At 39.9% G+C, this 12084-nt stretch overlaps 1 protein-coding gene across 1 annotated transcript in view; it reads left to right on the top strand.

Annotated features, from left to right (window-relative positions):
• Window positions 1–12084, top strand: part of EXOC2 (exocyst complex component 2) — a 391656-nt gene that overhangs the window by 295386 nt on the left and 84186 nt on the right. Inside the window, exon 23 of the mRNA XM_029590528.1 lies at window positions 1228–1369. Within this exon, the coding sequence (XP_029446388.1) occupies window positions 1228–1369 (142 nt within the window). The remainder of the gene's footprint in view (window positions 1–1227; window positions 1370–12084) is intronic.

The following is a 12084-nucleotide window of genomic DNA, read 5'->3' as shown; positions in this document are numbered from 1 at the left end:
ACAGTAACATGGAACTTGATAACTTATTTTCAAGTAGTAGGGGCGTTTGGTAGGTGGTGGAGTAGGGGGAAAACAACAGACCGTTTGCTGCTGGATCAGATTCTCCCCCCCTCCCTCCAACACAATCATTCTCCTGATGCCATATAATAACATAACAATGAGATACTTAGTCCCATCTTATTGAAATCATAAGAAAAATGCATTTATATAAGCATCTGCTTTTTCTGTGATTTATTTATATCTACAAAAAATATATATGTATCCTGTCAAAAGAAGTTGCACCTTCTGTTATACATTCCTCCTTGGCATCTGATCTTTTTTTCTTCTTTTCTCGTCTCACTTTTCCTTACCTTTGCTACTTTCATTTAATGTTGTTGCTTCTTTCCTTTATTTTCTTCTGATCTATCTCTGGCATCTTTCTCTCCTCTTTCTTCCTTCTACCACCCCAGTCCTCTATATTTATTTATTTATTTATTTATTTAAAAGCTTTTATATACCGAAGATCATGTACAAGTACATATCGCTTCGGTTTACAGAAAACCAGAATTAGAAATACCATGGGCATGGTGTACATGGAACAATAAACATTAAAACAAATAATACAAATATAAATTATATAATAATAGTAATAGTAATAATGTTAGTAATAATAAAGTAAAATAAAATCAATAAACTGTGAGTATGCAATACTCACAGTTTATTGTGAGTATGCAATACTCACAGTATGCAATATGGATATGTGAGTATATCCATAGAACTCCCCAATCCCCAGCTTTTCTTCCTGCCTCCCATACAAACCCATACCCCACACACTTACAGCCCCACATACAGACACACACCCCTCACGTTTACACCCATCCAAATTTCCCATACACCCGTTCACCACAGATATATCCATAGGCACCACTCACACATGCAACTCCTATATTCTTTCACTCATTTATCTTACTACTCCACACACACATATACTCTACACATTCCTACTCACACAAACCCACAATTCACAATCACCCCACCCATTTACACCCATCCCTGTACTCAACTTATACCCACATCAACAGGTAATATACTACTCCACACAACCCATCTGCACTCTCAAAAACAGCCTCACCAACATACACGCACCATGCCATCACACACCCCTTCTACAAATCTATATTGGCTAGCCTTCCCAAAGTTATATCTCTGCATGCTTTCCCTACATGTTTCTTTTTTTATGTATTTTAGGTCACCATGGCCTCTTTAAAGGAACTGGACCAAAGACTCTTTGAAACTTACATCGAGTTAAAAGCAGACCCTATAGTTGGATCCTTAGAACCTGGCATCTATGCTGGATATTTTGATTGGAAGGATTGTCTCACTCCAACAGGTAAAATTTACTTTCTAATTCTTACTGAGACTGTTTCAGTTAAAACTGAAGGATTTGTTGTATTTAAAAACATTTTAACATTTACATTGTACTTTTTTTATTATGAAGTCAATTTTGGGAATCTAGCAGGTTATGGGTTTTACAAACTCATTTTCAAAATGCAGCCCCTCAGAGTTTCTCTGATCTCAAAATGTAGGTGGTGGGCACAATATGGGCACTTTTATATTTTTTCATCAAAATACACATGGAGATTCCAAAATGAAATCTTTGCACTTGTTTTTACTCCCTCAACCTAAGTCACCCCTTTTTTTTTCATGCAAATACAAGTATTGTGTGCTGTGAAACAGCATGAATACTTTTATCTACATATGGAGTGAGGGGTGCAATAATCAAACCATATTTTTACATGGGTTAAGTGTGTTTATCTACATGAAAGCTTGTGAATATTGTTCCCCAAAATGTTACCTGTTTTATTCATTGTCTAATAAAGAAGGAAATAGTCATGGAAGTTCCTCAAGCCAATTAAAATAGTTTTTCATTTCATAGTCTTAATTCTGACTAGCAAAATCCATATCAGCCTTTAACATCAGCAACCGTAGAGAATTCTCACATGACAACATAACAGTACACTGCTATAATGTGTAAAATAAAAATTGAAGACGCACTGTAAGAGTCATTCTGGATAAGTGGCATGATAGGATGAAGCAATAAAAGTAAGGAAATAGCCAGGCTCACATGCAGAGTATAGAGATCACCTACCAGTCTGGAAATCTGATTAGAAATGCAGACTGTAGAATGTTGCAACCAATGTGGAAACCTCATAGTTTAGTACTTTGAATGTGTTGTTTTGATATTGATACAGATGCCCCATTAACAATCTAAATGGGGCATGAGGAGCTGATTGTCAGTTTCCTACTTTGGTTTGCTAATAACTAGTGTAAACAGAACTTTATTCTTTTTATATTCTTGGGTTTTTGTTGTTTGCTTTCGATTACAACCGGCCTGCTTTATTGCTGATAGAGTGGAATGAGTGTGTATGGCAGCTTTGTGTTCTCATAAAACATACTGGATATTTTTTCAAAGAATCCCAGTGTTTGTTGATGGCAACTTGCCTAATTCTGGGAAGGTGAAAGTTAAAATGAGTAAAGGAGCAGCCACCTTCCAGTAATTCAGCAACAAAAGCTAAGCCACAAGTGGACTGATGGTAGTGTTTCAGTCTGACTGACCTCTGTTGGAAATGAATTGCAATAACCAGCACATTTTTGACATCATACTAAATATTTATTTTTAAGCAGTCATGTGTATGTCTTTGTACTATTAGCTATTTCACTGACCATCTGGAGTTTTTTTTTGCATAAGTGGTGATATTTCTCTGTCGACCAGCAGGATGAATCAATTATACAAGTGGGTGACATCATCCGGTGGCACCTACGCAGTGTTTCTTGTATAAGCTAGAAGGCTTTACTTGTCTTGTGTAAGACTTCCTGTGCTGCTGTCACCATGCATGCCCACCTTAGTCCTATATAATAGCTTAAAAAACCCCAACTCTAAAAGGGAGACAGACAGGAATTTGTGGCTGATTATTCTGCTGTTTATAAAGAAAACCATTTACTGATAAGCAAGTTAATTTTCTCTGAGAATAAGGCCAAACACGTGGGAATTCATAGTTAAGGGTTATCTTCCAACCAAAAAGCCGACAATGATGCCCCACCAATCGCTGGACAATGTATTTTTTTGTAGGGCATAGCTCTTTTTCAGCTCTCTTTCTTTTTTTTTTTTTTTTTTTTTTAAGACAAGCCAGTTGCTGATATTTGCTGCTGTGTTAATCTGTATGCTTAGGGCCTGACTTTCAAAAGCATTCACGCACGTAAATGCTGGGGATGTAAGTAGGCTTTTGAAAATTGCTGCTACAGTATATGCCATTGAATTGTCAATAGGCTTTTGAAAAGTATTACGATAGTATGTTACATTTGCATGCTTAACTCCTTTTAAAATTCACCTGTTCATATTTTTTTGAATTGGGATCTTAGTGCAATTGTTCAGATTTTATTATTACTATGGTTCTATTATTGTTTTTTTGGCGGGGGGTTTGTCGCTCTGTTGAAACTTAATAACAATATTTGAACAGAAAAATAAAATAATGACCCTGTGAGACTGGAATTGGATTCTTCCCCTGAAAAGAAGCAAGGCAGGACTAGACTAGCTGCCAGGATGGGAAAAGACGTTTGGCAATCGGGGAGGGAAGAAGAGAGAGAGAGAGACGGAGAGGACCCACCCCCAGCCTGGCTTTTTTTGCAGTGAGAGCCGAGTTTTCATAACTTTTCTGGAACCATGATAAAATCAGGTCCCTCATAATAGGAAGCAGACCTTATTAATTTAAAAAAGAGTATGTGGTTAGAAAGTTAAATTCAGAAAATAAAAACATACATTTGGAATATCTCTAATTCTTATTTTTTTCTGAAATAGTTATGATTATGAGAAGAAGTATAAAGAATGACATTCATAACTGTTAATTTTGTGTTAAGCCAGAAGCTTCTACAGTTATAGTCCACTCAATAATGCTTTCATTAGCGGTTTATTACTTTACAAACATGCTGTAACACAGGCACAGCCTGCCTTATTAACTGCATGCATATAATAACAGAATTTAGACTTTAACAGTCTCACTTAATAGTTTCAGGTAGGCTAAACTGCAGTCCATTTCCCAGTCTAGATCAGTTTGCATAGTAATCCATTCCTCCGACAAACACACACAAAGTGATCCAAATTCAATGCCATTTGTCCAGCTAAATTCGGACTTAGCCAGATAAATGGCACCATTTCAATTCTCTGCTTCACTCGCTCCCCAGCACTTAACCAGCTAAAGTTTTATCCAGCTAACAAGTTAGCCAAATAAGTTAGAACTGAGAGGGGGGGCAAACTGGGGCAGAGTTAGCTATCTAGCTAAGGAAGTCATTCATCAAATCGTTTAGGGCTTATCACGGACATTAGGGCCCATGATAACACATGTGATAACGCATCGCGAGATGCGTATGCAAATTTTAAAAATTTAGTCAAATGGGACAGGTTTGGGCATGGTTTATGAAAAAGAGGGGCATTTAACATTGCATGCAATAGTGTAATGCATGCTATCATGGGATTTAACGCCGGAAATAACCTTATCTTTTTTTCTGGCGTTATGCTGTGCATTATGCCTGAAACAAGATTTGCGATAAATATAGCAAATAGAGATGTGAATCGTGTCCTCGATCGTCTTAACGATCGATTTCGGCTGGGAGTGGGAGGGAATCGTATTGTTGCTGTTTGGGGGGGTAAAATATCGTGAAAAATCGTGAAAAATCGTGAAAAATCGAAAAAACGTAAAATCGCAAAACCGGCACATTAAAACCCCCTAAAACCCACCCCCGACCCCTTTAAATTAAATCCCCCACCCTCCCGAACCCCCCCCCAAATGACTTAAATAACCTGCGGGTCCAGCGGCGGTCCGGAACGGGCTCCTGCTACTGAATCTTGTTGTCTTCAGCCGGCGCCATTTTCCAAAATGGCGCCGAAAAATGGCGGCGGCCATAGACGAACACGATTGGACGGCAGGAGGTCCTTCCGGACCCCCGCTGGACTTTTGGCAAGTCTTGTGGGGGTCAGGAGGCCCCCCCCAAGCTGGCCAAAAGTTCCTGGAGGTCCAGCGGGGGTCAGGGAGCGATTTCCCGCCGCGAATCGTTTTCGTACGGAAAATGGCGCCGGCAGGAGATCGACTGCAGGAAGTCGTTCAGCGAGGGTTCCGGCGCCTCGCTGAACGACCTCCTGCAGTCGATCTCCTGCCGGCGCCATTTTCCGTACGAAAACGATTTGCGGCGGGAAATCGCTCCCTGACCCCCGCTGGACCTCCAGGAACTTTTGGCCAGCTTGGGAGGGGCCTCCTGACCCCCACAAGACTTGCCAAAAGTCCAGCGGGGGTCCGGAAGGACCTCCTGCCGTCCAATCGTGTTCGTCTATGGCCGCCGCCATTTTTCGGCGCCATTTTGGAAAATGGCGCCGGCTGAAGACAACAAGATTCAGTAGCAGGAGCCCGTTCCGGACCGCTGCCGTTCCGGACCGCCGCTGGACCCGCAGGTTATTTAAGTCATTTGGGGGGGGGGTTCGGGAGGGTGGGGGATTTAATTTAAAGGGTCGGGGGTGGGTTTTAGGGGGTTTTAGTGTGCCGGCTCACAATTCTAACGATTTATAACGATAAATCGTTAGAATCTCTATTGTATTGTGTTCCATAACGGTTTAAGACGATATTAAAATTATCGGACGATAATTTTAATCGTCCTAAAACGATTCACATCCCTAATAGCAAATGCTGTTTTGGGCAGGAAGAGGGGAGGGGAGGAGACAGAGAGAGCCTCTAGGGAGGCACATATATTAGTCAACTTTTTATACCACTGTAAGAGGGGCAATTAGTAACTCGGGGTGGCCTAGGTTTTGGGTGGCAGTTTTACATGCACAGTCAGAAGTACGAACAGCACAGTAGACATCAGTGAAGATTTGAGTGATGAAAGGTACTCAAAAATGTGTACAGTGTACTTTCGACCAAGCTTGATGCACTCTACCTAGCTGCTATCAAGCTAGGTCGAAAGTACAATGTACAAATCTCATGTTTGTGTTCCTATCATGTCTACTGTGCTGTTTGTACCTCTGACTGCATGTAAAACTGCCCCTCTTAGAGTGGTATAAATAGTTTACTTATATGAGAGCTTTATAAAGAGGCTCTCTCTCTCTCTCGCTCACCAGCAGCAAGTGCTATTCTTGCAAACTTTATAGCAAAATGATGAATCTAGGTCTAAGTTAGTCAGATATACTTATCCAGCTAATTTTGAAATATCTGAACAAAGTTCACTGGATAGGTTTAGCTGGCTAAATTTGCAATCCAGCCAGCACCTGAATATAGACCTTGCAGAGAGTGTAGGACTTAGGAACAAAACAGTTGTAATAATTTAACAGAGCTTATATTAGGAGCTTATATTAGTAACCTGCAGAACTCACAGGTCTGCTCCCAGATCCCACACTCTCCTTTAACCCCCAGCCATTCCAAATGTCAGGAACATCTTCCTGGCATCCCAGCATGCCTTTTCAGTCCCCTGTGGACCACAGGGACAGGAACATGTACCAGGTTATCAATAATGAGCCTGTGTTTGAGCCATTCTGTGGCTCTATATTCAGAACACAGCCCAGAACTGAGCAGTGTCCAATTCAAGGCCAGCTAAGGCATTTTTTCCCTGACATTTTATAACAGTCCACCTAAATTAAACAGTAAAAATGCACATAAGTGAACTTATGCATGCAAGTTTGCTTTGAAAATTAACCTACCAAAACTACCAAAATTACATCTGTTAAAATATGTGCAGAAATGTTTCTTGAAATTCTACATGCATTCTTTTTAAAATGTAAAAAAGTGAAAACAAGAGCAAACCCCTCCCCAACGCCACCCTCAGGAATGCCTACACTCAGTTTGGGTAAATTTAAATGCATATAGGACATACCCACATAAACATATCTGCTCGATATGCTGGTAAACTTATCACAGGACATTTCTATGGGTAAACTAGTGTTTTACCCACATAAATGCCTTTGAAAATTACCCCGTAATATGTTGATACTTTACCCATGTACATATGAGGTAATTTTCAAAGGAGTTACATGTGTAAATGTAACATACTATTGTAGCAATTTACAAAACCCATTTACTCAATAAAGTGCACTTACAAGTGTTTAACCTATGGACAACTCTATGGCATATTTTGTAGCAATTTGCAAAAGCCCACTTAACTGGTAAAGTGCATTTACACATGTAAATCCTTTTTAAAATTACCCCCATAATGTTATCTAGCTACAAATATTATTTCATGGCTTGATCAAGCTGGTTGGGTAAGCAAACTGTGAAGCGTATGTCTGTGTCTCAACCTGTTTAAATGCTTCATAATAATACAAAAAAAGTGTTTTAAAATGTAAGTAAATAAATGCTTTTTACCTGTAGGGAAAGGGTTCCCAAACATAGAGGACAGCAACCAGGCCTAGTTTTTTAGGATTGCTATACTGAGACTTGATTCACTAAGATTTTTATGCCATTCTATCTATGGGAAAATCTCTTAAGGAATGGAGCACCATTATCACACTAGTGGATATGAAAAGTAGGGTGATAACCTATTTTTATGAAAATAATTATTACCTTCTATGTAGAATATTACAAAGAATATCAAAACAGGTTAAATATATTGTATATGGCATGTCCCTACACTTTCTGTTAATTCTAAAAAGTGTTTTTATTGAAGGTAAAATTATTTGGAGAATCTTTTGGATTTGGTCTCAGTTTGTCTTCATCACCATATTACTGCTTTCTTCAAATTCTTCCCTCTTTACTGAATTTATTTTTCTGCACTTTCTGATATTTATTGGTTCCCTTCTTCTTGTGCCCTTATTTCTCTCTACATCTTCCTCTTGCTGCTATGAGGCTCCAGCTCAGTTGTAATCAGGGCTCAGATCCTGATGCCATGAGACTTCATTCATAACTACCCAGGGATGTGTCCCTTATTTTATATTACTCTTATCTCCCAATGTACCTAGTCTGGTCATTGCAAAAAAAGTAAGAAATGCCATGCTGGGTCAGACCAAGGTCCATCAAGGCCAGCATCCTGTCTCTAACAGTGGCTAGTCTGGGTCACAAGTCCCCGGTAGATCCCAAAAAGTAAATCTATTTCTTGTTTCTCGCTCCCAGGGATAGCGATGGTTTCCTGTAGTCTACATGGCTAATGATTATGGAACTAATCTAGGAACTTGTTCAAACCTCTCTTAAATCCCACTATTCTAGTCATTTTGATCATGTCTTCTGGCAACAGGCTCCACAGCTTGATTTTGCGTTGAGTGAAAAGGTATTTTCTACGATTTGTTTTAAATCTGCTGGTTGTTAATTTCATGGAGTGTCTACTTGTTTTAGTATTATTTTAAAGGTAAATAGTGATGCTTTATTTACCTGCTCCATCTCATTAATGATTTTCTAAACTTCTATCATGTCCCATCTCATTAATTTCTTTTCAAGCTGAAGAACCCCAACCTGTTGAATCTTTCTTCCTAAAGGAGCTGTTCCATCCCCTTTATCATTTTTGTGGCCTTTCTCTGTGCCTTTTCCAGTTCTGCTATGCCTTTTTTGTTTTTTTTTTTCACTGCCACCACAAAGTGAGTTGAGGATATCAGTGTATTGTCCACAAGGACTCGGGAGGCTTGCTGGAATTCCATTATGTTTCATCCAACCACTGAGCATCAACGGAAGCCCAGACAGTGAAGGAATTCAGGACCGGATCATTCCCATGGGGAGGAAAGCTTATCCTCCCTACATTCCTGGGAACCAGTCTCCATGGGCCCAAGTTAATTTTCAACTCTGGTGCCCTGGATGACATAGCCTCCCCTCCTGCTTACCAACTTTCTCTGGCAAAGTAGTCTATATGGAAGAGAGGGTGAGCATGAAACTGGGCAAACAGCACTGCTGCTGCACCGCTGTTATCTTGCCCCAACATTGATTGCCCCATGCACATTCACATGCCAGAGCACTGATAGATGCTAGACATGGAGCCCGAGAGTAGGGCCACTGAGTATCTGTGCCATCAAGGTCAAGCACAGTGAGCACCATAGATGCCGTTGAGAATTGAAGATGCCATTGAGCATTGAGGGCACCATCAACACCATTCAGCACCAGAGACACCATTGATGCCATCAGGCTCTGAAGACTTCAGTGGTAACATCGACATAATCGACCGCTGTAGGTAAAGATAAGTGCTGTGGCTATCATCGAATACTGTGGGTGCCATCAGTGCCATGGTGTGCCGTGAATGCCTTTGCTGCCGTCAAGCACCATGGATGCTTTTGCCGCTGTTGAGAGCCTTGGGTGTCTTTGACACCAGAAAGCGACTTTGTCGCTATTGAGTGCCATCCAGTGACCCCCAGGAGCCATCAAGCACCGTAGGCACCATCGCAGTCATCAAGCACTGTTGGGTGGCATCGGCACTGTTGGGCGGCACTGGAGTCAAGTGCAAGTTTAAAGTTATCTGGATAACTAGAACTTTTCAGGTTATATTTGGCAGCAAGGTCATGCAACTGAATATCTCTTCTAAGTTATCTGGGTAAATTATATCCAGATTACTTAAATAACCAGATATATTTGAATATTTGGCCCTATGCATTTAGATACTATCAAGACACCATAATGTTTTTGCAAAGCTAAGTGCAAAGAAGTGCTGTGTCAGGTGAAGGTATTTTATTTGGTATTCTGAGTATAAATTTCAGCATGTTTGATGTTTGCCAGCTAAAAGTTTGCCTTTTGTTCTAAGTGTCCCCCTGAAGAAGCCAGTTTGTCTGGTGACACAAGAGCTCTGTTGGAGTATTAGCAAATATATTAGTTAAACCAGTGGTTTAAAAATGAAGATATTTAGTAAAATTTTGCTGATTGCTCATTGCATATGGGAGAATGCTAGCTGAATTTTTATGAGTTAAGTTTGATTTAAATAAATATTTTTTAAATTATTTTTGTAATGATTTTTGGAGCATTTGTTTAATGGTCCAGTCATGATTACTATTTGAACCACTATTCCTTATGAATATCTTAGAGAAGTACTAGTATGAACTGGCTGTTTTTCACTCTAATTTTCATTTTGATTTGTTAGTTCAGATCTTTACTATAATGTTTTGATTTAAGTTTTTCCTAATGAATATTAAGTAACTCTTATTTTTATTTTTGAATTGGTTTGATGGGTTCCTTTTTTCAGTGATCCTGCTTTTTGTTTATACTTTGCTGCTATGTCAGAGGCCTTTTCTGTAGAGTATCTTGCTATATTTTGTCTTACGGCCTGACCGTTGAGCTGGGTTGCTTGCGCAGAAAGGGGCATTCTCTGGTAGTGATTTCTGCCATGCTGAAGGCCTATAAGAACTCAATATAATTGGTGTATGTTCATGTCTGGCATCTCTTTGAGATCTGGCAAGCCCTGGCAATTTTTCCTTGGTGCGTGGACATGCCAACCATGTTGACCTTCTTGCAGAAGGGGGTTGGATAAGGCGTTGGCCCTTAATTCTCTGTAAATTTAGATTGCTGATATCACAAGCTACAGAGGTCAGATTCATGTGGCCCAGCTAGTTTCCTTCAGGGTCCGTTCTTTAGGACCACGATTCTTCAATGGGATCTAAATCTGATTCTTGAACCTTTTGGGCAGTTATCTCTGAAGGATCTTCTTTAAGATAATTTTCCTAGTGACTGTATATAGAGCCAGTCATATTTCTCAATTGCAGGCCTTATTTTGCAGAGATCCCTCTCCAATATTTTCGATCAGTTCTGTCTTTCCTGCCTAAGGTTGTGTTGGCCTTTCATTTAAAATAGGCAATTTCTCTTCCAGTCTTTTAAAAGAAGAATATTGCAACAAGATGGAGTTCTGCGTGGGTTTTTTTTAAAGACCATTGCATTCTTAGATGCCTGAAGATGACTGACCCTTTCAGGCAAACTGCTAGGTCATTTGTGGTGTTCAGGGAACCCTGCAAGGAAGAAGCAGCTTCAAAATTGTCATTGGCCAGATGGGTAAAGGAGAAAATAATCTCTGAATATTTGCTGAAAGGTTGGCTGGCTCCGGAGGCTCACTCCACAAGAGGTCAGGCTTACTCTTGGGTGATTCTCATGGATTTTGCTCTGAAGGATAATTATAAGTTGGCCACTTGGTCTTCCTTACAGTCTTTCACAGAATTACAGATTAGAGGTACAGCATTTGGAGAAGGTATAATCAAAGTATCTTCTCTTCTATCTTCTAATAGTCCTGTTTTCCTCTATTCCCCAGAAAAGGTACAGAGAAGGGTGATTTAAATGATAAATAACCGATTCACATCTACCCGTTCTAGACCTCTCATGATTTTAAACACCTCTATCATATCCCCCCTCAGTTGTCTCTTCTCCAAGCTGAAAAGTCCTAACCTCTTTAGTCTTTCCTCATAGGGAAGCTGTTCCATTCCCCTTATCATTATGGTAGCCCTTCTCTGTACCTTCTCCATCGCAATTATATCTTTTTTGAGATGCGGCGGCCAGAATTGTACACAGTATTCAAGGTGCAGTCTCACCATGGAGCGATACAGAGGCATTATGACATTTTCCGTTTTATTCACCATTCCCTTTCTAATAATTCCCAACATTCTGTTTGCCTTTTTGACTGCTTTTTTGACTGCCTTTTTTGACTGCCACCTTACATGAAGGGCTTGATTTTCAAAAGCATTTACATGTTTAAAAACAAGTTTTACATGTGTAAATATCCTTTACCCGTGTAACTGGGCTTTTGAAAATTGCTACAATATATGCCATTGAACTGTCCATAGGATTTACCCGCATAAGTGCAATTTACAAGCGTAAATGGCTTTTGAAAATTGCTATGATAGTTTGTTACATTTATGCGAATAACACCTTTGAAAATGTACTTGTGAGGGGTTTTTGGGTTTGGTTTTTTTTTTACAATTGAGTGGTTCTGTGCTCACATCCTGAGTTTCTGTCTAAGGTAGTATTGGACTTCCACCTTAACCAGTCAATCATTCTTTCAGAGTTTTTTTCCCAGGCCACATATCTGCAAGAGTGAACAAGCTTTGCACAGTCTGCATTACAAAAGAGTCTTAGCTATCTATATGGAGAGAACTAACCCTTAGCCCACACAGCTTTTAGT

Source organism: Rhinatrema bivittatum, chromosome 2 (genome assembly GCF_901001135.1).
Source record: "Rhinatrema bivittatum chromosome 2, aRhiBiv1.1, whole genome shotgun sequence".
Lineage (NCBI taxonomy): Eukaryota > Metazoa > Chordata > Amphibia > Gymnophiona > Rhinatrematidae > Rhinatrema > Rhinatrema bivittatum.
This window is presented reverse-complemented; position numbering and strand designations above follow the sequence as displayed.